The following is a 27,231-nucleotide window of genomic DNA, read 5'->3' as shown; positions in this document are numbered from 1 at the left end:
ATAAATTAATCAATACAATAAACTTTCTCAGTAACCACTGAAACTGATACAAATAAGTGAAAAAAATATATAAACCAATTCAAGTTCTATATTTACTGTACATGATGTATACTGTATTGATATAGAGTGTAGACAAGGAGTTGACTTTGGGAGACCGTGATTCCCATCAGTTGGGCACTTTGGGCTCAATTCGTAGAGAAGCTTCATACAAGCTTTCTTCATCCAGAACCGAGCTGTTATCCAGCAAATACTGTGCTGCCTAGACAAGGACAGACAGACACTTTGAGCAATTCCCCTCAACAACTCACTATAAATAGTTTTTTAGCATTCAGGATTACAAAGAACTTCCTCTACCATTCTGTTTAACTGCATCTACTGTACATTGTTTGTGTGTTGGCATCCAAATACTTACGAGGTCCAAGGACCGAAATGTTGCAGCAATTTCAACATTTCAGTCCTTTAAAGTAACATGATGCCAACAAACAAATAATGTGTTGGTGGCACGGTGGCACGGTGGCCCTACGTTTAACTGTCACCTCACAGCAAGAAGGTCCTGGGTTCGATTCCCACATGGGCTAACTCCCAGCCAGGCCTTTCTGTGTGGAGTTTGCATGTTCTCCCCGTGCTCACTCGGGTTCCCTCCACATAGAACCCCAATATAAAAGCATTCAGAAGAACAGACGCTCTTCAGTCCTGTCCCTGACCAGGACTTGGACTGAGCACCTGGACTTGGTCCATGAACGATGGCTGCCCACTGTTCCTGGCTGCCCCTGGAGAAGGACAGCCTGGATGGGTGAAATGCAGAGGACAAATTCCACCGGCAACCGCTGAAAAATGCATGTGTTTGTGTGTTGTGTGTCGCCGCTCCCTCAAGTGCGTGTATGTTGGTGTGTGATTGCCGTGTGGTAAATAATCAATCTTCGAGGAGCATTATAATGCAGAGGCAGATACACAGAGAATGGTAGGGGAAGTTCACCCAACATTCAAATGTTTACCTTTGGCTGATGATCAATCTTGTATGCCGTTTGCTGAAACTGCCTTATTTCTCTGATGATATGGGAAATCTGTAGAGAGAGTATCACTCTCTTAACTTATTATCGTACAGTATTACTGTGTAATTAATGTACTTAACTGCAGAGACAGCTTACCATCCTCATCTTAGAAAAGTTGACCAAGTTCTCCTCAGTGTAATTGGGCGTGCCCTCCTCTATGAAGGCCAGGTCAGTGAGGTACATCCCCAGGTACGGTACGCAGGGAGGGTCACAGCTGGCGGGGGAAATGCACAGAGACAGTCAGCGTCCATCACTTCAATGCATTTGTGTCATCAAATGTTGGCCACTTTAAAACACCTACTTCTTCAGAGCCTCCCTCAGGTTCTTGAACCTCCCCTCTGATGAAACCAACTTCTGTAGCTTGTCGATGACGGTCTTAGTCTGCGGGAATGAATTGTAACACTGCATCAGATTGTTGTGGGTACTTTTAGACCCCGTTTAGACTTGGTTTTAGAATGTGTTTTGGATGATCAGATTCAAAGTGGACAGCAGGACACATCATCATTTACACCTGTCTACCATGCGTCTCCAAATGTGTCCAGCTGACCACTTGTGTTCATAGTAACCATAGTAACTCACTCACTCCTGCCTGCGTGCGTGTCGCACAGCTGTTCCATGTAAACAAATCAATAATCAGTCGGTTAGACTTCGAACAGATTGAAAAAAAGTGCACACGAAAGCAACCGAAGATGTTTGAAGAACTAATGAACATAGTAGGACTATTCCAAAAAAATGCCTTAGCACTCCTGATGATCTGCAAAAAGCAAATTAATTAAATGACTTCTTCCTGAGATTTGAAACCCATGACTTCTCCCCTGAGTGTAATGATGGTTTACAGTCAGTATATGTTACTGCCCAGGATGCCAGAGTGCTGATCGATCCTTATGAGGTCCAAACACTCTTTAAGCAGTTGTGCTAAGAAAGCCACAGGGCCAGGCGTCAACTCCACATTCCTCCTTAAAACCTGTACAGAGGAGCCGACACCTGCATTGTGCCCCATCTTCCAAAAATCTGTGGACCAGCACACTCCCCCCATCATCTGGAAGAAATCAACTATAACACCTGTCACAAAATCCTGTCCAAAGGAAAATAATGATTTTCGTCCTGTTGCTCTAACATCAAATATTTACCATTACCAATACCATTTCAGTTTGCATATAAGCAGGGGCGTGGCACAGATGATGCGATCAACAGCATCACTCATCTGGTCACTAAACACCTGGAAGACCCCAAAGCTTATGCCCGGTTATGCATTTAACACACTGCAGCCACACTTGTTGATTGAGAAACTGAAACATATGAATGTTAATCCCTTCATTTTTAAATGTTTTTTGTCTTTCTTAACAAACCGTACTCAGCAGGTTAAAGTCAACAATGCTCTGTCTGAGTTCAGGTTGACATGCACTGGTGCCCCCCAGGGGTGTGTCAGCTCCCCTGTGCTCTTCACATTATATACAAATGATTGCACAAGAGTCCACTCCGATAACTACATCATTACATTTTCCGATGATACAGCCATCCTGGGCTTACTGCACAAAGATGGTAGTCCAGCGGCTTATCACTCTGAAATCAAAAAATATGTTTGGTGGTGTGACTTTAACCATCTTGTGCTAAACGTGAAGAAAACAGAAGAGATGGTGTTCAACCCTGAAGCAGTTGATGATTTGAGGCCTGTGGTCATCCATGATGAATCCATCACCCGGGGGCGGCTGTAGCTCAGTTGGTAGAGCGGGTCGTTCAATGATCGAAGGGTCAGTGGTTTGAATCCCAGCTCCTTGGATCCCCGATCCGGCCCACATTCTCCCCTCTGAGTTCCAGCTGCTGCCCTCCAGCAGAACATTCAGAGCTCCCCGGAGCAGGCTAAACCGCTTCAAAAATTATTTTATTCCTATGTCTCTCAGGACTCTCAATGCACACATGTAGTTTGGTATGTAACAGGTATAGTACAGTGACAGTGTAGAGCACTGACAATGACATTTCTGTACCATTTATTGGATTATTGTATTGACTGTTTCCTTATTGGTTTCTGACTGAATCAACACTATATTGATTGCATTGACTGTTTTATTTTACTTGACTGAGGGTTGTGCAATATGTCAGCTGAGGGTTGTGCAATATGTCAGCTGAGGGTTGTGCAATATGCTGCCATTGCTATTTCTTGTCTACTTAAATTCATGTGTTGAGGATGATTGCGATGTCTGTCTTGTGACCTGCAGGACCAGTGGAGTCTACAACAAATTTTCCCATGGGGACAATGAAGTATATGAAATGAAAATGAAATTCCAACTGCCAAGCCATTTGCCACTTGAAAAGGAGTGCAGGATAAGGCGAAAAAAGAGAAAAAAATCCTGCATTGCTGACGTGTTTTCCTGTTATAATGGTAAATGGACTGCACTTATATAGTGAGCGCTTTACAATGAAGGCCTGTCATTCACCCATTCACACACACATTCACACACCAATGGCAGCAGCTGCCATGCAAGGCACTAGCCTGCTCATTGGGAGCAATTTGGGGTTCAGTGTCTTGCCCGAGATGACGTGTCATCAGAAGGAGTCTTTTTCAACGCATCAGGACGCATCAGGGTTTAGACTACTAAAGATATGTGGTCAAATGCGTTCCAGACCACCTGCAAGTGGTTTGAGGAAACGTTTCACAATACGTTTTGGTGGCTGTTTACACTTGTATTCAGCGCTGTCCACTCTGAATCTGATCATCCAAAACGCATTCTAAAACCAAGTCTAAACAGGGTCATACAGTCCGGGGCAAGCGTAATGTCTTATATGTGTGTAGGCCCACCTGCTTGGACACCTTGAGCCAGGTCTTTTTGAGGCGGAACACCGAGCTACGGTTGAGAGAGGAGGTGATCTCCAGCACGGCGTTGTAGTTGTGGAGACAGCGGCAGATGTCGGCCACCGCCACCCACTTCTCCATCACCACCACCCGCGTGTTCACGTCTTCACACCGCAGGATTTCCGTGGCGATCAGGTTACTGACCTGTCACGGGGGGGGGGGGGGGGGGTTGTGAGATCTAGGGAATATACTGTAGTAGCATGACACACCCACCGTGGTTGGATGTTGCTAGGAGATGACGGTTGTCCCTTGGTACCTACATCGTTGAAGTGCTTGGTTGTTTTCATTATGTATGGCGTCTTCTCATTTTTATCATTCTTCATCCAGCCTTGACCAAAGAACTCTCTGGAAGACCAAGTTTTAAGATTAGCATAGGCACACAATAGACAGTGTCTCTCTCCAAATTTCTACTGTATGTCTACAGTATATGTATTCTGGAACAGTATTTTGGGAGAGTGTACAGTAGGTAACTGTGTGGTGTGGTGTGACTCACTCATATGGGATGACCTTGAACACCATGTGGTCCAGCAGGGTGAGCTGCTCGGCAATCTCCAGGGCAGAGTGGCTCTCAAATGGCTCCGCTTTGCCTACTTGCGCCTGACACGCAAAACAACCCATTATGTAACTGCCAACATTTCTCTAGTGTAACGTACGATATGCAAACAACTTTTTTTTAGACACATTCAAATTAGTTTGGGTTCAGGGTAAGTACTAAGTACAGTATCAATAGCAATAGTGTAGCACTGTAAATACGGCCAGATGTCCCACTCACCAGCTGGGTCACCTCCTCAAGGCTGATCTGATTATCACCTGGGTCCTCTTGCGTTAGTGTCCTGTCAGGCAGTCCATCACATTGTCAGCTACTGTACTGCAGGTCTATTTATAGTGTTGTCTTTAGTTGTAATGTGTTCACTTGCTATTGCTATGCTACTGTACCTGATGATGTTTGCTGCAGCTTTCCTCTCCTGGGTCAGCAGCTCAGGGTCATGCATCACCTCCTCCAGAAAGGCGATGACCTTCGACCTCAGCTCATTGTTACTCTCAAAGTCCTAGAGGTAAAAATGTGTGTACATACACCAATGACATGAATTAGGCTGGGAGCCAGGACCAGCCCTCAGGATGTTTTCAGCTACCTTTTTTTCACTGTTATTTTTTGTTAGCCTATACCTGGGCCATCACAAGCTGATAATGAGCACCCCCAACTTGGCCCCATTTGGTCTCTGGGGGCCCAAAAAAAAATTTTTTGGGGACATGTTCCTGGCAAAATTATGTAAATCAAAATATGAAGGTACTACAATTGTATAAATAGTCATACAAGTATGACACATAAGGGAAAGTAGGAAAATGCGATTCTGGGGGTGCTGCCACTCTATTTTAAGATATCGCCCACAACATCCTCAAAAAGACACAAAAAAGTACTGTCCGCCTGACAATAGTCTCATCAAAATGATGATTACATAGAGTAGAGGACTGGTAGACTAGTCACTACACATAGAGGACTGGTAGACTAGTCACTATACATAGAGGACTGGTAGACTAGTCACTAGTACATAGAGTACATGGTCCTGGCGAAATTATGTAAATGCAAATATTAAGGCACTATAATGGCATAAATAGTGATACAAGTATGAAATTGGCAGAGTATCCAGACACATAGGGGAAAGCTGCAAAATAAGATTCTGGGGCTTGTTGCAACTCTATTTTAAGATATCACCCACAACATCCTTAAAAAGACCCACAACATCCTTAAAAAGACCCACAACATCCTTAAAAAAAGTACTGTCTGCATGAGTCTCATCAAAATGATTATTTCATTGAGGACAATTGTTACCATAGCTGCTGCACATTACTCACCAGTCCAGATGATGCATTCTGCAAAGGAGTACAGTGTGTACATGTATCTGTGTGGATGTTAGATTGTATCTTGCCTGCGAATGTTTCGACACCCAATGCCTCAGGACATTCAGGACTCTGTTGGTCGCGGCTCTTCGGATGACAAACTCCTTGTCCCCGTTTCTCTGGTCTGTTGGGAACCCTGCAGAAAATGTAGCAATCAAAACACAGAACATATTACTTATTAAATTATTTGAAGACAGAATTGATGGTTTGTCCTACTGCATTAGTACTTGAGCTCTTGCTGCATTAACATTTTTGAGTGGTATTCTGAATTTGGGCTTCAACAGATTAACCCTAATCTGGACTAAATAAAGAATCTCAATTCTCATGTTTTTATCATAGGACAGGGCATAATCTGTGTGTGGGAATCCAGACGTAGGAGTCAGTGTGCTAAAGGTGAATGGTTGCATGTTCCTGTGTTGTACCTGTACTGGCCAGGGTGGTTGCATGTTCCTGTGTTGTACCTGTACTGGCCAGGGTGGTTGCATGTTCCTGTGTTGTACCTGTACTGGCCAGGGTGGTTGCATGTTCCTGTGTTGTACCTGTACTGGCCAGGGTGGTTGCATGTTCCTGTGCTGTACCTGTACTGGCCAGGGTGGTTGCATGTTCCTGTGTTGTACCTGTACTGGCCAGGGTGGTTGCATGTTCCTGTGCTGTACCTGTACTGGCCAGGGTGGTTGTATGTTCCTGTGTTGGACCTGTACTGGCCAGGGTGGTTGCATGTTCCTGTGTTGGACCTGTACTGGCCAGGGTGGTTGCATGTTCCTGTGCTGTACCTGTACTGGCCAGGGTGGTTGCATGTTCCTGTGTTGTACCTGTACTGGCCAGGGTGGTTGCATGTTCCTGTGCTGTACCTGTACTGGCCAGGGACGTGCGTCTGTACTTCTCCTTGGTAGGCGTGCCCTCATTGGCTCCCGCGGTGGCGATGGCGAAGGCAGAGGCGGCGGACAGGGCGCTGCGGGTGTTGTCTAGCTCTCGGTGGGATGACATCACCATGCCATTATTGTATGAGAACAGGGAGAACTCTATAAGAAGACGGCCATAGAGAGAGCCAGAGTCAGAGAGAGAGAGAGAGAGATAGAGAGAGAGAGAGAGAGAGAGAGAGAGTTACACTAGTGCCATGTCACGGGATCCATACTGGGGCATTCCAGTTTGAAAGGAAGAAGGAAGTGCCAAAACACACCCTAGATAAAAAGGGAAGTAGCTTTGTGCAAATGTGTAACACAGTACTTGTGCTGACGTTATTGCTGCAGCCAGACAGCCTTTGAAAAGGACCCATGGAAATGTCAGTACTGTAAGTTAAAATGCGCTTTAATGGCCCCCAACGATTCCACTGAGAGCAGGAGAATGCAGTAGATCTACCCCGTTCACAGACATCATAGGGACATTTAAAATCTTTTTGTGATATTATATTACCAGCAGCTTTCCACATGCTACGTGTAAAGCTATCACTGCAAAGGTTTATCCCTGAAATTATATAAACCTGTTTGTCAGTGCAATTCGTAGTACACACAGTCATTCTCCACTGCTTCCATTAGGGGGCAGCAGAATAAAGATTATAACTCTCTCCCAGTGGAATATTAGGACGTTACACAAGGCTTTGATATTCGAGATGGTTGTGGCTAAATATAGTCAGCAATATCAGCATAACAGGGACATCAAGTTATTCTCTACTGCCTGTATATGAAGACAACCTAAAGACAAGACTTGGACAAATAAGCAAATAACAAACAAAAATGGCATGGGATTTTTGTCAGACTATTATCTAATAATGGGAATTATCAATTTACAGTGTACAATATGACATTATGGAACCCGTACTGGGAATCGGGGAACAATATAGATCACTCTGAAGTAAAGCTGCTCAGATCTGTCACTGGGGAAATCGCGCTCACACTGTAGTTGCTATGGAACAAGTTTTCCTAACACCTACTCACACCCTTGCTTTGGCTTCCCCAGAACGTTCACAGCCATCCTCTAATTCACACGCACTTCTAAACAGATACTGTTGAGGGCATCTGACATAAAATGACCACTTTTCGGCCAAAATATTGTCAAAGTAATGACACATTATCAAGTGAATACAAATGGAGTTGCTGTCGAAACATATAACCTACTGTATACAGGTGATATACACTGAATCATCCTTGGAACGAAAATTAACAGTGGTGTCAAGAGTAGTGTCATTAATAAATATGTCATTTTGGATCAGTAAATTGATCCAGGTGGCAGGCCAGCATGTGTTCCAGCAGGTGCCTGGCTATCACCACCCTGAGCCACAATGACACCACTCTGCTGTCTGGGACACAATGTACCTGAGGAGTTTTTGCACTTGATGTTTTTGGGGGTGCTTGGTGACTTGACCGGAGACATTTCTGGGTCTGCGTCGTCGCTCTGGTTTTGGTCATTGTCGTTCTCCTCCCGTACGCACAGATCTACAACAGAGGTCAGTTAACACATCTGTGATGAGTCTTCCGTCACAAAGAGAAACCACTGGGATTGTCTTTGTCAGTGCTTGGTCAACGGTATCAAAATTAAACTGTTTTACCACATTCCCTGCGGTAGTGCAGGATCCAGTATAGCTCCCATACTGCACCTTGTTTGCAGGCGGCGGTCTCCTCCGCCCTGTCCACCTTGCCCTCCCCCTCGTCCGGGATCTTGCCGGCGACTGGGCTGGAGACGTAGAGCTTGTTGATGTCCATGGTGGTCTTACTGAAGGGGGACACGGAGTACATGCTTGCATAGCCATTGGGGGAGCAGCTGAGCGCGGCCAGGTCCAGGGCCTTGCCCCCCGTGATGATGGGGATGTTGAGGGAGAGCTTGCGCCGGCGGTTGGGAGACGCTGATGAGGTCTTGGCGATGGCGAGCGGCGGCGGCGAGGAGAACTTGCGACTGGCCCTGGGGGACTTGGGGGGCTCGCCGTAGAGGAGCTTGTTGTTCTGACTGCTGGCGAAGAACAACTCCAGAGATCTGCACCAGAAGACCAACAGCGCATTTTCTATTAAGTGGTCGGCAGCGACAATGGTAAAGCAACGCATCACTTTTGTAGCCCTGTCCTGTCTTGAGTATGATGTGACTATAGTGTGGCAGAAAACCTCTCCCACTCAGTGCCGCCGACACTAGCAGCCCTAGCGAGGTGGCTCATGGGAGACATGACCGGCTCCATAGGAGAGCATGCTGCAGGGCATGGGGATGGGGACTTCCCCGATCTGAGCCTCAGAGGGCTCTCTCTGTCTGGAGGTGGTAGTGGTGGGGGGGTGGGGGTGGCTCTGGTGGTTTGGTCCACAGTGATATGTCACGCGCCATCAATATTTCATCCTATCCTCCGCAGACGAGCGGAGGGGAGGACCCTGCAGCACTGACGCCCCCGTTGCTAAGGTGACAGCGACAGATCCCTGCCGAGATGTTCTGAGGTAGTCTGGACCCAATCACTACCTCCTCCAGATGAACACACACACACACACACACACACACGCACACACACACACTCTGCTCACCTTCTGTCTTTCACACATTCGCACACACACTTACGCACACATACACACTTACGCACGCACACACGCATGCGCACACACACACACACACACACACACGCACACACGCACACACACACACAGTCCATGATAAAGGGTTAATGCTAGGGGCTGTGAACACAGAGCTGTACAGCTAGCAGTAGGCAGAAGAGAACCAGCCAGCAGCAGGATAAAGGTTGCGAGGGCTGTCAGGGGCACTTAGCATCCAGCCTCACAGTCACTAGCTTGGCATCCAGCCTCACAATCACTAGCTTAGCATCCAGCCTCACAGTCACTAGCTTAGCATCCAGCCTCAGAGTCACTATCTTAGCATCCAGCATCAGAGTCATTATCTTAGCATCCAGCCTCAGAGTCACTAGCTTAGCATCCAGCCTCACAGTCACTAGCTCCATCCTTAGCTATCTGTGAGGTGAACACAACCATGCAAAAAGCACAGCAATATAAGATGAGCCCAAACTAGATTTGGTTAATGTGGTAGAATTTTAACTTGCTCTGATTGATATAGCCTACTGTTATTTGTACCAACATCTTTGTGAGTAGCCTACTAACAATGGTAGCAGATCAGAGGCTCCAACAAGGACCAATCATACAGTAGCAGACACAGCAGAAGATTTGGGTTTGATTGAGTGATAACATCATCCTGTGATGGATAAGAACATCTATGGGTGAAGTCGGTTAACCCTGTCTCTTCAAGCTGTTGTGATGAGATATATTACATACTATGGTTACATTGGCAAACGGATCATTAAGGAGTGTATCCCTTTAACAGTATAAGACAGAGCTGCACTGTCTTGAACGCTACTTTTTCTGGGAGACTTCTGACTGACAACTTTACCGTCACCCTCTGCAGTGGTCGCAAGTAAAACTACAGCACACTATGCATTTGAGAATTGGCCTACTCGTTTCTCATGAACAGCTTTTCCACGACATCAAGAGAGAGAGAGAGATCAGTGAGACCGGGCAATGTCGTCGTTCGAGGTCAGGTGGGCTCACCGGGCGGGGATGGCGCTGATGGGCTTCTTGTAGATGGTGATGAGTTTGTCCAGCACCACGTCGGCGGTGGTGAACACGCGGTAGGAGTGCAGGAAGGTGTTGAGGAAGTCGATGGAGAGGAAGCGCAGGTCGGTCAGCCGCTCCAGCAGGCGCTCCACGCTGGCGTAGCGGATCTGCAGCACCTTGCACGAGTTCATCATCTTGCTGAAGCGGATGTCCACATCGTCGCAGTAGAGGCTGGTGTCCGACCTGCGCGCCGGACGCACGCGACGTGGCGTGGGGGAAGGAACACACTCGTTGAGAGGGTCCACGCACAGAAGAGTATGCGAACGCGCGCACGTACACACACACACACACACACACACACACACACACACACACACACACACACACACACACACACACACACACCATACTTACTTGATCATCTGTGGTACGGATACTTTAGAGTTCTCCTCAAAGGCGTTCATCATCAGCCCATTGCAGCGGATGTTGTCTATGCACTGTGTGAGAGACGGAGACAGAGCGGGTTGGAGAGAACGTGTTTTTGTCTGCAGACACCCGGGCCTACTGGACGGCGTGATACGTTCCGGACAGATGTACCTGGCTGATGTCGCTGGTCCAGGCAGATTTCTCCTGCCGTGAAGAGGCCACCAGGATAACGGTGAAGGACTGGCTGTCTTTGGGCTCCACCACCACCTTGAAGTCCAGATGCTCCATGTCTTGACCACTCTTTTCTGACTTGGCTATGAGGGAAACACCCAACCTCGCACGCACGCACACGCACACGCACACACACACACACACACACACACACACACACACACACACACTCACTCACACACACACACGCAAGCAAGCAAGCACACAATCATGTACACATACAAACAAAGACATACACAGATATACAAACACACACACACACACACACACACACACACACATACACACACACACACACACACACACACAAATGAGAGCTGGATTGCATTTCAAGAAAATTGCGCTACAATATGAATATTGTTTTAGGGATGCACGATATTATCGGCGGCGATATATACCGGGCCGATATTGAGAAATGAATGTTCTTATTTAAATATCGGTTTTATTAAATTTAGCCGATATACAGCGCCGACATTCCAAAGCCCGAACGCTGTGTGCAACAAACACAACAGATTGTGGCTATAAGCACCACTGTCTACTGATTTTTAAAATAAATGCACATTTCAGTTTTCTCTTCTCTTTATTATGTTTCCATAGTGATGTCAGTTAGATTTAGTTAGATCAGAAGTCATAACTGAAACTTAGTACTTTGACCCACTCTAACTCTGGTTGTTGATAGAGCACCCTCTGCTGGTCTAACCATTGCTACAGTATAGGCCTAATGCCTACTATATGTATGAACCATAAACATTACAATAACTATGGGATATTAAATCATCCATCTTTGCTCACTACAAAGCCTTTCTTACAAGTGTATAACTACAGGTTATCAACTTTTAAAACCCCCAAATATGTGAAATTATATTGGTTTATATATTGGTTATCGGCCATGAGAAGCAGGCAAATATCAACAAATGTATCGGTTGGAAAAAATGCATATCGTGCATCCCTAGTAGTCATACATAATACAGTGCACCATACATGTTAATGAGTGACCTACTGTTGTATTACAGAATACCTCGGTACTCACACTCCTCGTCTGCTCCCTCGGGGTCCTCCATTAGAGTGCAGTCGATCAGAGAGACCACTCCATTCTGAGAGGAGCATACGGTACGCCTTAGTATGGACAGGAACTGTACTCTAACAGAATGGTGTACTATAACAATAACAGTGTCACTTAAATCATATAGTGTATCAAATTATCTATCTCATAATAACAGATTTAGGGAGCATAAGTAAAGTAAAACGATCAAAAAAAAAATTGTTAAGTGTTGACAGAAGCAGCTCTATTGCCGCCTTAGCAGCTCGGGTCTAGGGTTAGCGTTAGGCTTTGGGTCAGGGTTAAGCTCAAGAGTCTAGGATGGCTCAGGGTACAACAAAGAGTTTCTCTGCTGAACCTCAGCCTTGTGTACAAGATAGTCTTCGGGGAGGTTCCCAAATACTTCCGAAATTATTTTAATTGCATCAGAAATAATCATAATTTCTCCAACAGAGAGAGCAGGACAAATATTATCTACTACAGATTTAAGATCAGCCATTATGGTCAGGTCACATTCCTCTACTCAGCTGCAGGATTATGGAACGATCTGCCCACCAAGATAAAAATGGCCACAGGGCTATCCAGCTTTAAGACATCCTTGTGTAAGGGGCTATCTACGTAGGACATAGGTTTGGTCTTCCTTGTAGTGTGTCATTTTTTGTAGTTAAAAATGTTAGCGAAGTGTAAAATGATGATGTCTCACTCAGGATGAATATTCTTTGCACAATGTCTTGGCTGTTTTTTGCACCCAAAATGTACATGTTGCACATCTTGCGTGTCTGAAGAGGACCACAATGGAAATAAGTCACCAGACTTTATTATGTTTTTAATCCTCATCAGAATGGTTTTAATGGTGTATTGTTGCCCAACTGGGAAAGCACTATACATATGTATTTTATTATTCAAAAAATCAATCAATCAATCAATCAATCAATCAATCAATCAATCAATCAATCAATCAATCAATCAATCAATCAATCAATCAATCAATCAATCAATCAATCAATCAATCAATCAATCAATCAATCAATCAATCAGTCAGGGTTAGGGCCAGTCTACCTTGGTGAGATGCAGCTTCCCCCTTGGTCTAGGGGTGGGTTTAGGGTTAGGGTCAGGGTTAGGGGATGGGATGGGGTAGGATTAGGGTCAGAGTCAGAGTCAAGGTCAGGGTTAGTCAGGTCTACCTTGGTGAGATGCAGCTTCCCCCCGGAGCCTCTGGTGCAGATGATTAAATGCTTGGAGAACAGGAAGCACTGCCTCTCCCCCTCCTTCTTCAGAGACAGAGAGCCCAGCCGCCCACGGGTGATCTTGCCCTTCTCACTCATCGGCACCTGGATAAGAGACCCTGCGAGCGGGGAGAGAGGGAGGGGCAGAGACAGGGAGGGAGAGAGAGAGTGAGGAGAGGGAGTCAGTGACAAAGATCAGGTCTTGGACAGGTATGCACTGAGTGAAGGAGATACATAAGATTAAGCCATTTCCTTTTTCTTTTTTCTTTTTCTTTTTTTTACAATTCTTTATACGTCCATGAAAGCCCGTTGGGGATGGGTGACATTTACAATCCCTGGCTCATCATCACATCGCCTCGCAAGAATCTAATTACACTTGGAAATAAACGACTGCCCATTTTCAGTACATGCTGTTCTTTAGAGGCAGACAGGATTATATGGCCCTACCCTTTGAGTCTTTCACTGGCGGTGCTTCAGAGAGACACTGTGGAGGTTTTGAAGTTGTGGAAACACTAAGATCTGGAGTCTGACCAGTGAGAGGCGATAAATCCACCATGATCCTGTCTTTAGCTGGAACCTGCGGCGGCTTCGCAGAGAGCCTCTCCGAGGTTGGGGGCGGTGCGGGGGGCTCACCTTGTCTCACAAACGTCTGGCTGGTGTCGAGCAGGATCTCGCAGCCCTCGACTATCATGCGCTCGATAGCCAAGTTCTTCCTGATGTTCTCCGTCTCACTGACCTCATCATGCATTATCCTAACGGGGAGAAAACGTTTGGTCGGAAATGTCAATGAGAAAGTAATGCATCATAATGTTTTTCACTGTGAAATGTTTTCTGCTGCAAAACGAATAGGCAGATAAACGTCTAGAAATAGACAGAAATAGGTTTAAAGCACTGTGTTATAGAATACATCCCCCTGTTACGCTCCACTCTCCACAGTATCATGGTTCACCAGAGATGTGCGCTGCGTCAATAGTAACGTGGTAGAGCTGACGTACCTGGACAGCTCCTCCAGTTTGGACTTGGCGTAGTCCAGGCTGTTCCTCTCCACATGTTCATGGGGCGTGTGAGCCAGAAGCTCGTGGAGAGTCAGAATGTAGCGGGGGATCTTGAGTCACAGGCAACGAGAGGAGACAGGCGAGTCAAATACAGTACGTTACAGTACATACAGTACAAACAAGCTTGCAAGTGTTCACAGAAACACACGCAGAATATACAGTACAAAGACGCCCGCAAACATGGGCAAGCATGCTCGCGCGCACGCACGCACACACACGCACGCACGCGCGCACACACACACACACACACACACACACATGGAGGCAGATCAACGGGGAGTTCTAAACATCTACAGTCATCAGCAAAAATGTATAACCAACACAGCAGAGCCCAAAGTAGGCCCCAATGGAACCCACTGTGCTAAAACTGCATGCCTTGACAGAAAAGAGCCATTATGAAACCCTGAGCTTCACAAACAATCACTTCGTGTGGTTATGGAAAACACTACAGGGATATTCTGAGCAAAAACAAAAACAACAACAACAATGTGAGATAAATGGCTGCTGTGTTGCTGGTGGTCAGTGAAGGAGCCTCTCCTGCCTACGCTGGGCTGTTTGAGCTACATGACTGACCAGCGAATGAGAGGCGAAGCTATACAGTCAAATGTGCTCTCACCTGGAACATGGGGTAGGTGAGGAAGGTCTCCAGCGTCCTCTCCTCACAGTCGGGCTTGGCCTCATACTGCTTCAGGAGCTTGTCAAAGTCCCGGTTCTGCTTGCAGTGGGCCAGGATCTGCAGGCTGTACTGGTGGTTGCGCACAAACTCCTGGTAGATGTTGAGCATGGGCAGCAGGATGTCAAACAGGTCCGCTGTGGAGCGAAGGAGCGAAGATATATACTGTAGATACAGATAATCTAGTGAGAGGTGTAGATATACTGTAGATACATACAGTATAGTCTAGTGAAAGGTCAGTTTATAGATATAGATACATATAGACTACAGTAAGAGGTCAGTTTGTAGATATAGATTCATATAGTCTAGTGAGAGGACAGTTTGTAGATAATAGATTCATATAGTCTAATGAGAGGACAGTTTGTTGACATCTTAAAAAATGAAACTGTGAACAACTGGGGAAAAGCATGATCTTATTCATAAATACAGTATGAAAAAAAAAGATGGTTACCCAGAACTAACGTTGGCCAGCTGGCTAGTCTCGCTTTCAACCCTTGGTAGAAAATCTGATGTAGAAACATGATAGTTTCACTGCAAAAAAGAAGAAGAAAATTGAATAATTTCGAGTGGAGAGGATTATTTCACTATTTAACATGATGCGAACATGCATTTGTTACAGTATTGGCTTGGTGCATACTACAGCATACACTGAGAAGGCTCATACTACACCTAGTATACAGTGCACACTATACAGTACACTGACAAGGGGCACACTACACCTAGTGCATGGTGCATAAAGGTATACATTTCACAGGAGAGCATACTGAGACTGGTAAGATTACATCCTGTGCTTCCCATCTTGGAAAACCACTTTATCATAGTTTTTCCAACGCATTTTCGTATGCCCCATTGACTTCCATTGCAGCCCAGCGAGAGTCTGCATAAAAACTGCAGCTAGCTCAATACTGGAACGATCAGTGAAGTTATGGTCTCTATGTTTCATGGTAGACAGACCACAAATAGGGCTAAATGTCCAAAATAGCACACTACCCCTTTAATATCTTATCTTTGTTCTTAATTTGTATTCTCTATTTTTTTCTTTTGATTTAATTGTTTCTTTGTGTTCTCATTGTGTTTACATTATGTATGTTTTTAATCATCTCTTTTATGTAAAGCACTTTGTGCTACACTGATTTGTATGAATGGTGCTATAGAAAGAAAATGACATTGAAATTGACTGAGAAGGTAATCCTGATCCAAGCCCTCTTCTCCTCATGAGAGACTGCAGTGACCCTGCAGCTCAGCTTGGGGATTTTGACGGCAACACACCTGTTGAGGAAGATGCTGCTGACGTCGTCGTGGGTGATGGACGGCTTCTTGGAGCTGGCGGCCATGCGGAGCGGCCGCAGGAAGTTGTTGACCAGGATGTGGAGCTGCTGTACGTACTCGGCCTCGGCCTCCAGCATGCTGAAGACCACCTGGTTCCTCTTCCTCATGCTCTCGGCGTGCGGCGAGCGGATGTAGTCCTGGATGATGGTCTTCCACTTCCTCCTGCAGATCCACCCTCGCAGGAAGCTCTGCACCTAGAGGGGCCATGGGAATTATCACGGACGACCATGGGTTGCTAATACATTTTAGAGAGAATGTAGTCCTTTTTTGAAAACAGAATGATCACTTTTTTTTTTTGTAGTACAAGGTTTTACTTTTTTGATCTTCTGAATTTCAGAGTCGTCTTCTCTTGGTGCTGCTGTAGGGCTGGACTGGATCTTCTCGTTGTCTTTGAGCAGCCCGGAAATCTGCCAGGGACACATCCACACCACGGACCAGTCATTCTCACACACTCTCCAGCATGTCTGCAAGCTTTCTCCTCACTTCCCAGCATGCTAACCAAGTGGCTGAGTCAAACAGGATTAGAGCCTGTTGAGCTGCCAGCAGAGACATGTGGCGGTGGCAATACTAACACTGTTCACTTGGCCGATAGCTCTGAATCATATCTGATTTACACTGGTTATAAGGGCAAATTCACAATGTCTGTACTTGTCCTGTACATTGTAAATAGATAAAGCTGTTGCACAAAAGAGCTGGGAGCTCCCTAGAACTGTCTGAAGTTAAGTGTCTCTGTTTACTTCGCATAGACTGAAAGAGTTTATTATCATACACGTCAGAAGGAGGGAGGGAGCCAATATGTGCAATAAAGCCCTATTCATGCATATTCAGTGCACCGTTTCATTTCAAGCCTCACATTTGCACATTAAAGTGAAATGACTATTTGATGTGAAGAATACAGCGGGGAACATAGCTGTATGGGAGGGAGTGTTTCTGAGAGGAGAGGCAGAGTGGAGAGTGGCAGAGTGCAGATACTGAGGTGGGCCTGCAGGTACAGATACACACGGCAGTTCAATGACCGCCCGGAAGTGGGGGACAAGAAGGGGACAACGCGTCTTAATTAATGGAGTTTCTGCACTTTTGTCCACCTCCGACATAAGCTGTGTTTGCTTTTTTTGTGATTGAATAAACTTTTCTGCATGTTTGTTGTGTCCCTGTTGACATATTTAATGGTTATCGCCATCAACCAACTGCATATTATTCAAATGTCACTCACCTTGTAAAGAAAATATTGCTAGCCGGTTAGCTAAAGCTAGCAACCATGCGGTTTGGACTGGCAGAAAGGTCTCAACGTAACGAACGCAGCAATACCATACGGTTCAGTGTGGGGACGCTAGAGACACAGCGTTTGGACAGGGGTGTGCACCGAACCGCCAACTCCCCTGCCGTCTCTGACCAGAAAATGCCACTGAAAATGTCTGTTTAAGATAGATAGACACATAGATCAACTGATCGATCGATAGACCACGACGGCTCCGTGGGGACTGAGCATAAATCTTGAAGCTACATCTTACGTACAGTCAGATCAATAGTTGATTGTGTAGTTGTTGAAACAGAGTTGTGTTTCTTCAGTTTTGGGGGCTGTGCAGCCCCGAAGAGTTTTAATCACTGATATTTGATAGATAGATCGATCGATGGTTCAATATACTGTACCACACCATTCCTACGGGCACTGTGCACTAGTTGTACCCCACTTCTGGGTGGTCATTGAACTGCCGTGTGAATCTATAGAGGTGGGCCTGCAGATATAGGATCCGGTGGGCCTGCAGATATCTATTTGTGACAGAATGGTGCTCCCTTTTTTCCTGTTATACTCTATTTTGGTATAAGTAAGATAATGAAATACAGACACAATTTCTAAGTCCTAGACATTATGTACACCTAAGTCACAATAGACACAGTAGGGTTACCGTTACACAAGCTGTTACACAACTACAATACTGTTGTTGCCCTAGATTCAACACAAGCCAATCCACAGTGAAGCAAAATGAATCAACGTTAATATAACCTCTGATTTCAGCCGTTCAATCTCTATTTCCCCATCCTCTATCTGTTGTCGAAGTTGCTTAGCAACTGTTTTCTCTGTCTCCACAATTTGGAGTAGATGGAGATACTTCTGCGTGAGCGTCTCATGCTCGGTGGCCATGTTCCTGTAGCTGTGGACACACACACACACACACACACACACACACACACTCGTCATGGGCACGTGTCTGTGAAACATTATTTGACAACATATATGAAATGTTGGAGGAGAGCGTGTCAAAAGCAGTGAGTGTGTGTAGGAACTACACCAGTGCATCACACAAACTTGTTCAATTGTTCAGATCGACAACGACCCATGTGTTCATTTGAAACCAGTGACGTACGTTTTACTTCAATGAGCAGAACCAAGACCTTAATCAGTCAATATATCTGTATTAAAATCACACTGTAATAACTCAAGTATGGGTGGTTTTAAAGCTCTGCTCCCTGACGGCCTGTTACCTGGCATGCGTTATTGCAACCACCCATTCATCACAATCTTTGACATCCTCTGTGCGCAGCTCCAGGGCTTTCTGGTTCTCATGGGTGAAATTGACAGTGAAATAGTACTGAAACACACAGAAAGAACCAGGGTGAGACATTAGACACATGAGCAAAGCCACACTTGATCATCATAGTTATCATTCATCATGTTTATTTAAGACAATATTTGAATCCGTGGTTTAAATGAGAGTCCGTGTTTTGACCACAGGGATATGAAATGTGGGTAGGCTACATTTGGCACATCGATGCACAGAAATCCTCTGAAACCGCCTAGACATGCGCAGCGAGCTGGTACGGTAGCTCCTCTCTCTCACTAAAGACAAGGGGGGCGAGTTCGAACCAAAGGCGGTGTGAGTTCGAGCGAACCACCGAGGGATTGGGAAACCCACATCTTTCTCACCCACTCAAATGATCGATGAGACATGCTGAGGGAAGCCTCCTCTGCCGAGGACGGCTTCGGTTCCCACGAGGCCAAGCCAGAAGACAGGCGGGCTGGAGGCACGGACAATTACATAACTGTGCGCTACCTGTTACCTAGCAACTCCACTCAGTGCGAACGGAAAGGCTCTTTGCGCTTCTTGTCTCACTCCATTTTAGATAAGCATGCCAGGGCCTTCTCTGGGCTGAATTCCCCCAACCGCGTTCGTTTAAAGTTCACTGGGAACAGCTATTTACCATGATCAATTAATCTAGCCCGTTTTTAGTTGCAGAATTTGGTACATGCCTCCTTGTAAAATGGCAGCTGATACAGCATATCCAAGCATAGTCAACAAGGATCAAAATGTCCTCAAAAGAAGCTTCAGAGCTTCTATTTGGCGACAGAGTTCCTTCAAAGGTGCATCCACTATCCTGGCAGCCTAATCATGTATTTTTTATGACGTTGTCCTTCGATCTCTTTTTTAGAGCAAGAAAAGTAAAGAGATGTTTAATATCTAGAGATATTTAATTGTCTGTTTCACACCATATTTACAGCTGAGTCATGCACTCTGACACTTTCAACTGATTCATTTACTTCTTAACACGCTACAATCCCTATATCCTGAGCTTATGAAACCTAAGATGCATAAGATCAACCCAGTGCATGTTTGCCACACTTATTAAGAGGACAGATCACTACAGTATACATTCTTTGTAAAAGGCCTTATGTGAATACCACAAAGCTAAGGCAGATGAAGTGGTCTTGGTTATAGCAAAGTCCTCTATCCTTAAACAAGAGCAGGAAAGCATGGAACATCAAAAATCTATGCTTTCTGTGAAATTAGTGCTTTTTAATGAATTATCTGCTAAGAAATAGAACCAACAGGAAGAATTCAGCAGGATGTATGGCACAGATTTAGCCTACTTGTAATGAGAAAAAAAAAATGTAGGCTGCTTTATTAACCCCCCCCCCCCCCACCCCCGCACACACACACACACACACACACACACACACACACACACACACACACACACACACACACACACACACACACACAGTGTCACACACTCGCTCAGCTAACTCTGAGTGGGATGAGAAATAACATTAATCCATCCCTCACTTCTGACTGAGCCTCTAAAACGGTACGAGATGCACCAACCCCCCGAGGAGCAAAGGCTGGGGTTTCTAAAGACGACCTCTGACCCCTCCGAGGTCGGCCGGTGCTCAAGATAGCTGGTTGCTCGCATTAACAGGGGCGGTGCAACACAAAGCGCTTCTCCACGGTCGCTGAGCCCGATCCACACACCACTCTTTTACATGCTAATAGGGGTTGCCATAGGAACCATGAGCTAAACCCCATTATCATTTTTAAGCTAGAAAAAGGGGTTTTCTTTTTGACATTTTCTGTGAGCTTGCTGAAAGTAGTTGAAATGTTTTAGAGTGAATGGTGTTACGTGTAGTTTGCTTTCAGCAAGCACTCTGCAAAACATGCAGGAGTGCTGTCCATAAATAATGGGCCAGTGTTTTATCCTCTGTCTGTGTCCTACTCTGCTGAACAGAGAGATGGGTGAGGCTGGCACTTTCACTACCTGAGAAGCTTACAGTAAGAGTACAACAGCTAATCTCTAAGGCCATCAGAGAACTAGTTCAAGTACGATATATTACAATCCAACAGTCATTTGGCACAGGATAAGAAGTATATGCATGTAATTCATGAAAGAAAACACAACAATTTTGCATGTTTCTGATATGAGCATTTTTTCATTCTCTGTGGTGTGAAACTAGTAGTGCAAGACATTGAGCAGTCTGAAGCGTACTGCTTTGTCAGCACAGGGGCAGCTGCTCACAGGAAGAGCCCAGACTCACTTTGGCCTGCAGCCATTCACAGACAAGGAGGGAGTGTGGAAAACAATGAGCTGAGAATCAATCTCTGCCTCCCCTGTCTAATCGCAACAAACCAATCAGTGCCAATACTGGTAAAGAGTAATTACAGCATAACTACACAGTTTAACAGTAGAAAATGAAAATACAATAAAAAAGGTTCAAAGATTTTGGAGCAATAGACCATTGCCAGAGCTCATCGAAGCCTAATCCTCACCAATGGAAAGCAACCACATAGCCTAAAGCCTTGTTTTTGTAATAAGGACATATCAACCCAGTTAGTTACCGACTGACAGGGCATTTTCAAATAGCTCAGTTCAGTTCATTCCTGGCTATAGATAGAGACAGATAAAAAGCCTTTATTTAGACAGCATACACAGCATCATTGTCGGCTACTTTTTGACCTCATCCCAATGTTTTCTACAAGGGATGAAGTCACGCTCCACATCCATAATTTGGGAGCATGATAAAACAATCCAAAACTGTGATTTTTATTATGTAATGGTTTTATGTTGGCTATGAACTTAACTGTTTGCTGCAGACTCAGTTGCCAAGATGGGATGCTATTAATATCAGTGCGAGTTAAATCAATACGTCAAACCGTACTTACCTCAATTTCCCACAAGATGGCGACTCTGTGATACAATAGTTCTATTTTGCGCATAATATTTCATACTACAGTAAGACAATCCAAAGTCTTCTATAATAACTATTAGCTAATTAGCTCAGTGTGACAAATTTACAGAAATTGATCGATTTGATTAAAAAAAAAAAAAAAAACTTAAACAATCTGTTCAGTGCATTACTGGTCTTCTTTAAACATCTGAGATAATACCTCATTAGAAACCTAAATAGCGTGCTCTATCAAAGCTATGAGGCTATCTACAGCAAAATGCATCATAGCATAGCCCTAATCGAAGGCATAGAGCTTTAAGAATTAAATTAGGTGTTGATAATGGAATGATTAATTCAATGCAAGATTACATAACATGTCATACTGTAGGCTACGTAGAAAGCCCTACATGTGTGACAATTCCAATGGATTTGGAGTCATGGACTACAGTAGAAAAAAGGAGAAATGGGACAAACGTAAAGGGAACACGTCTATGGATTGAAATACAAAGAACGAAAAACTCCCATATTCCCTTGCTCTGAATTGACAGCCTGCACTTTAAGCATTAAGCAAGTGCAGCATGGTCTCACCTTCACAATGCTTACAGACTTCCAAAAAATTGTTCAGCCTAAACAACGGGAGGAACTTTGTGTGTGTGTGTGTTATTCCTACCTGCTTTTCTAAACACTCCTTAGCTGATAGTGAGGGTTTTGGTGAGGGCGCCCTGTCACACAGGCACCCCTCCAACAGGTACAATCCCGAGGGTCGCGAGCTCGACTCGCTCTCAAAATAAAACAGCATATTCTGTAATAAAGCAAACCACTTTGTATGCCATTTTGTATTGTCTGAGCTCTTTTTGCTCAAACAGCCTCGCCTCGTACCATCCTTCTTTGCCAAAAGACCCAGGTAGGTAACATGGCCATCGTTAAGTCGTATTCCTTTCTGCATTTTGATAAGGAGACTTTGGTTGAAAAGGGTAGCTGGTCCTTACATCCTCCTATACCCCGTCCTAAAGGAGCACTTTCGCGGACCACCGGTAGCCCGCTCTGCCAACGCATTTACCGTGTTCGCATGAAGTAAAAAAGAGCATAACAAAACGAATACATCGTTCTAAAAATTGAAGATATGCTTATGCTGAGGTTTCAAAGTCAATAATCCTTGATAAAAAAAGAAGAGAAGAATATAAAGACGACTCCCAGTTCAGGCTGCTCCTAGTAGAAGGGGATGAAGTGTCTGCGAGTTGGTTTGTCCTCCCCTAGCGCTAAATCTCCAGAAAAACCAGCTAGCTTCGTGCTGAGCTAGGCAGGCAGTGAAATTAAGTCACGTGGCGTCCTTGAGAAGATGGCACATTTCAGGACCTCGGACAGCGAATCACAACAACTACGAATAGCCCAAAGACTCCCTTTGGCTTTCTGTTCTCAGGTATGATAGATGCAATTATCCCACACCAGAAAAAGTATTAAACAGTTACCTCTTTTTTGTGACAACTTGTTTCTCGCAGGATGAAAAGTGTGAAATTCTTAGTGTTACACCCTTCTTATTTTTGTGCGTGGCTGTAAGCCAGCGCACCATAGATAGTCTGGTTGTCACTCCCTCCCTCCCTCCTTCCCTCTTTCCCTCCATCCTGTTGTTGACCTGCAGTTCTATGTTGCAATCACAAGAGGCAGTAGCCTAGTCCCAGGACACCAAAATAAATGCACTATGACCGTGTCTGAAATGCCTGCTACCTGCTATATTCTCCTCATGTCTCTCCTCAAGCTTCTCCACCAGCTTTTTAGATCTGCGCGTGAACATGTAGATATAGCAATCCATCAACTATCAACATGGCCAACTCTAAGTTGCCAGAACACAATTTTAAGAAGTTTACAATTTCATCAACAACATATATTCACGTCCAAACTGTTTGCTACATACAGAAGATGGGTGATTTTTCACTCCCTCACACACTGTCAGTACGCATGTCTTCAGATTGTTGACCTGCAGATGAATATTAGCTTTGGTCTACTAGCTAACTCTGGTACAGTTACATTGATATGTTGATTAATGTGCATTGTCCCTTCTTTTAAATAAAATAAGCAAACAAAAAATAAACAAAGATTACTTCTATTACCTCCGCCCCAGCACCAGCGTCGCAAGGTGAGGTAATGTTTTCAGTGGCGTGTTTGTACGTCTGTCCGTACTGTATGTCTGTCCATTAGCAGGATTACGCAAAAATTACCAGACCGATTTTCACAAAACTTGGTGGAGGGGTGTAGCATGGTCCAGCCTAGAACCCATTGAATTTTGGGTTGGGCCGGCCAATCACCTTCATTCATTTTTTGGACCAGGATTACACAAAAACTACCAGACCAATTTTCATGCAACTCAGTGAAGGGGTGTAATATTGGTCAACTTTGAACCCATTACATTTTGGAACAGATCTGAATCATGCGGCGGGTCCATGGGCCGCCCAATCACGGCTGGCCATTCACCGTCATTCATTTTTTTGACTTTTTGCTCAGGTCAAAAAATGACCATATCACAACATGGGAAGGTCACAGGAACACGGAGTTTGGACTGGCATAAAGCTAAACGGCATGAGCAACGGCACAAGCAACATGTGGAAATCCAACCTCCCCCGTGAAACTAAGCTCCACTTCTTCAACGACACCATGGAGGTCATTTTCCTGTATGGCTGTGAGTGCTGGACCCTGAGCCTCTCCCTGCGGAGGTCGCTGGACGGATACTACACCAGAATGCTACGTGCAGCACTGGACATAAATCATAACGCACACGTCATTATTGAAGATCTGTACAGAGAGAGGCCAAGGGTGAGTGGGAAGGTGCAGCAGGCTCGCTGGGCACTGCTACAGACACCATGAGCTTCCGGCCAGCAAGCTGCTGTTATGGGAGCAATCTCCATGGCGCGGATGCAAGTCGCGAGGACGTCCTACCAAAACTTTCGTGGACATAATCAAGATGGATGCAGAAGTGGAGACCACCGATGAGATCGCCAGGTGTATGGAGGACCGGGATAAGTGGAGACAAAGTGACAAGCCCATGTGTGGACGATCTGATCATAAAGCCTTCGACCTAATGAATGCAGCAATACCAAACATGTCGTATCGTCCTGCTCACGTGCACATCCATGCTCACAGAGCCACGGAATGCATTCATGGGCAGAGGTCAGTCCTCCCTGAGCACCATTTTTACCTTTGTTACACTGAATGACATTGATGAAGCAGAAAAGTCGGGACATAGGTTTTAAAATATTTTTTAGATAAAGTATATCATGCATTTTCTATATATTGTTGCAAACACAAAATAATGCCATGGGTACTGTATTCATTTATAATTTTAGGATGAATTTTAGAAATGAATTTCATTTTGAGCCCCAATTGTGGATTAAGATTCAAGATACCTGTAAGACTCAAGATTCTTTGTCACATGCAATGATCGGTGTACAATCACAGTGAAATGATTATTTCAAAGATTGTGCTCAATACAGATACATAAACTCCAATGCTCAATTCCAAATTTACAATTAACAAATTACAAAATGTACAAATTGCACAGTAAGTACACAATAATTTAAGATAGGATGGGGTAGATAAAGATCTGGATGGATGGATTATGTGCATGCTACTTATGGATATGAATAAATAAATGAATAAATAACCGGTGGTGGGGTCATGGGTGTGTTATGTACATGCTATAGCTATAATAAATAATCCTGGGGAGATGGGGTGGGGGGGTGTGAATTAAAAACATACTTTATGGAATACCATTCTGAATGTATTTATTTACAAATATCAATATTTAATCCACTGGAATTTTAGGAGTAATGTGAACTACAGTACCCAAAACACACTAGCAGCCCTATGAGGAATGTAACAAACTGGACTAGCTAGTCCAAGCAGCAGTGGGAGGAGTTGTTAGTTAAGTTAAGGTTCGAGTTATGATCATTACATAAGTAATAATCTAGAGAAAATAACAACTGCAGTTCCTCATAGATAAACATGTCATGAGACATTCCTACACCCACAGGAATGAAGCAGAGTCAATTAAGGTCACAACAGGTGATTATCAGATCAAGAAGGATGTAGAGAGGCTGGTATCTGGTTTCTATCTTGAGAAGTGTTTGTTTAAAAGTGAACCCACAGATAGATACAGTATCTCCAACATAATAAAGAGAGAACACATGACATTAAAATATTTAATCCTTCTTTTTATTGACACAGAAAGACTGATAGACAGACATGCAGGAAGGCAGACAGACAGACAAACATACAGACAGACAGACAGACAGACAGGCAGACAGGCAGGCAGGCAGGCAGGCAGGTAGACAGGCAGGCAGGCAGGCACACATCAGTGCTTTGATACTCTTACTCTCCCTCTACTGTTGGAGATACATCTGGACAAACTCATTTACCCTCCCAATTTCTCTTCTGTTCATTCACAGCACAGCTGTTTACACATTACTTTAAACGTCAGCACAACTGCTCAATTTAGTTTAGGCACACCACCTCTGGGCCACAAACTCAGGTGATTTGGGAATCAGATTGTGGCAAGGGCCAATTTAGACCCCATGCAATTTTGGAGCGGTTCCAAATTACTGGGTGGATCTATGAATTAAAGCAAAACTTTGAGCAAAGCCAGTGTGGGAGCTCTAGAGACACAGGGTTTGGACTGTGTGAGTGTGTGTGTGACTTGTTTAATCATGGCAAAGATGAACTGCTTTGAATTAGCTAGTTATGCTTGCTGCTAGCTAGATTCTGCTGTCGGTTCTGTCATATTTTCCTATTTCCATCAATGGGACATCTGTTGATATTGTTGATAGCTTTAGATTTCTTGGCACACACATCTCAGACACCCTCACATGGTCTCTGAACACCAAGTGTATCCTTAAGAAAGCAGAGCAGAGATTGTACTTTCTGAGGCGTCTCAAAAGCTTCGGTATGAGCACCAGAGCTCTTGTGAATTTCTATCGCTGCACCATTGAGAGTGTTCTTACATTTTAAAGAGAGCAGCAAAGATCATCGGCACAGAACTGCCTCTTCTTCATGACATCTACACCACTTGCTGTAAAAGTAAATCCTGATACATCATTAAGGACACCAGCCACCCCGCTCTAACTCTGTTCTTGCTCCTTCCATCTAAAAAACGTTAGCGGATCACGGAATCACCAGACACCGTCCGTCTCAGCCTGTCAGGCTGCTGAACAGCTGATGCACCCACATGCACTGCACTTTGTATGTTAAGCACATTGTTGTATGTCATATGTCCGTTGGTGTTGGATGCTGTTGAATATTGTTGATTTTCAGAGAAATGCCTTTTAATATGATCCTGTAGCTATTTCCTAATTATGATGATTGACCTCTGAGTATGGCTGTCGGCTTGAGTTTTCAGTAAGAAACGGTGTCCCTCTTCCATAGACTTATGAGATAAAGACATTCCATGGCTGGTACACTGTGCCAAACACCATTGCTGTGGTTAGAGATAAA

At 44.7% G+C, this 27,231-nt stretch overlaps 1 protein-coding gene across 2 annotated transcripts; it reads right to left on the bottom strand.

Annotated features, from left to right (window-relative positions):
• Positions 1-133: 133 nt before the first annotated feature.
• Positions 134-22,696, bottom strand: rasgrf1 (Ras protein specific guanine nucleotide releasing factor 1; the record flags this gene model as incomplete). 2 transcript variants are annotated; one of them, XM_084452499.1, is made up of 27 exons in its annotated part: positions 134-259; positions 996-1,064; positions 1,149-1,266; positions 1,354-1,433; positions 3,850-4,047; positions 4,164-4,248; positions 4,397-4,500; positions 4,676-4,736; positions 4,840-4,952; positions 5,832-5,938; positions 6,654-6,824; positions 8,115-8,234; positions 8,396-8,769; positions 10,326-10,574; positions 10,746-10,828; positions 10,929-11,071; positions 12,019-12,112; positions 13,212-13,372; positions 13,887-14,005; positions 14,249-14,358; positions 14,925-15,118; positions 15,433-15,512; positions 16,251-16,504; positions 16,625-16,717; positions 18,316-18,463; positions 18,795-18,901; positions 22,421-22,696. In XM_084452499.1, 27 exons carry the CDS (start codon positions 22,694-22,696, stop codon positions 167-169), a joined length of 3,804 nt encoding a protein of 1,267 aa, XP_084308625.1. In that variant the 3' UTR covers positions 134-166. The 2 variants fall into 2 exon arrangements, with proteins under 2 accessions (XP_084308625.1, XP_084308626.1); XM_084452500.1 differs by having other exon boundaries at positions 12,019-12,082.
• Positions 22,697-27,231: the final 4,535 nt, after the last annotated feature.

This window comes from Borostomias antarcticus (genome assembly GCF_949987555.1).
Source record: "Borostomias antarcticus genome assembly, chromosome: 18".
Taxonomy (NCBI): Eukaryota; Metazoa; Chordata; class Actinopteri; order Stomiiformes; family Stomiidae; genus Borostomias; species Borostomias antarcticus.
The sequence above is the reverse complement of the archived record's forward strand: the minus strand, read 5'-3'. Positions and strand labels throughout refer to the sequence as shown.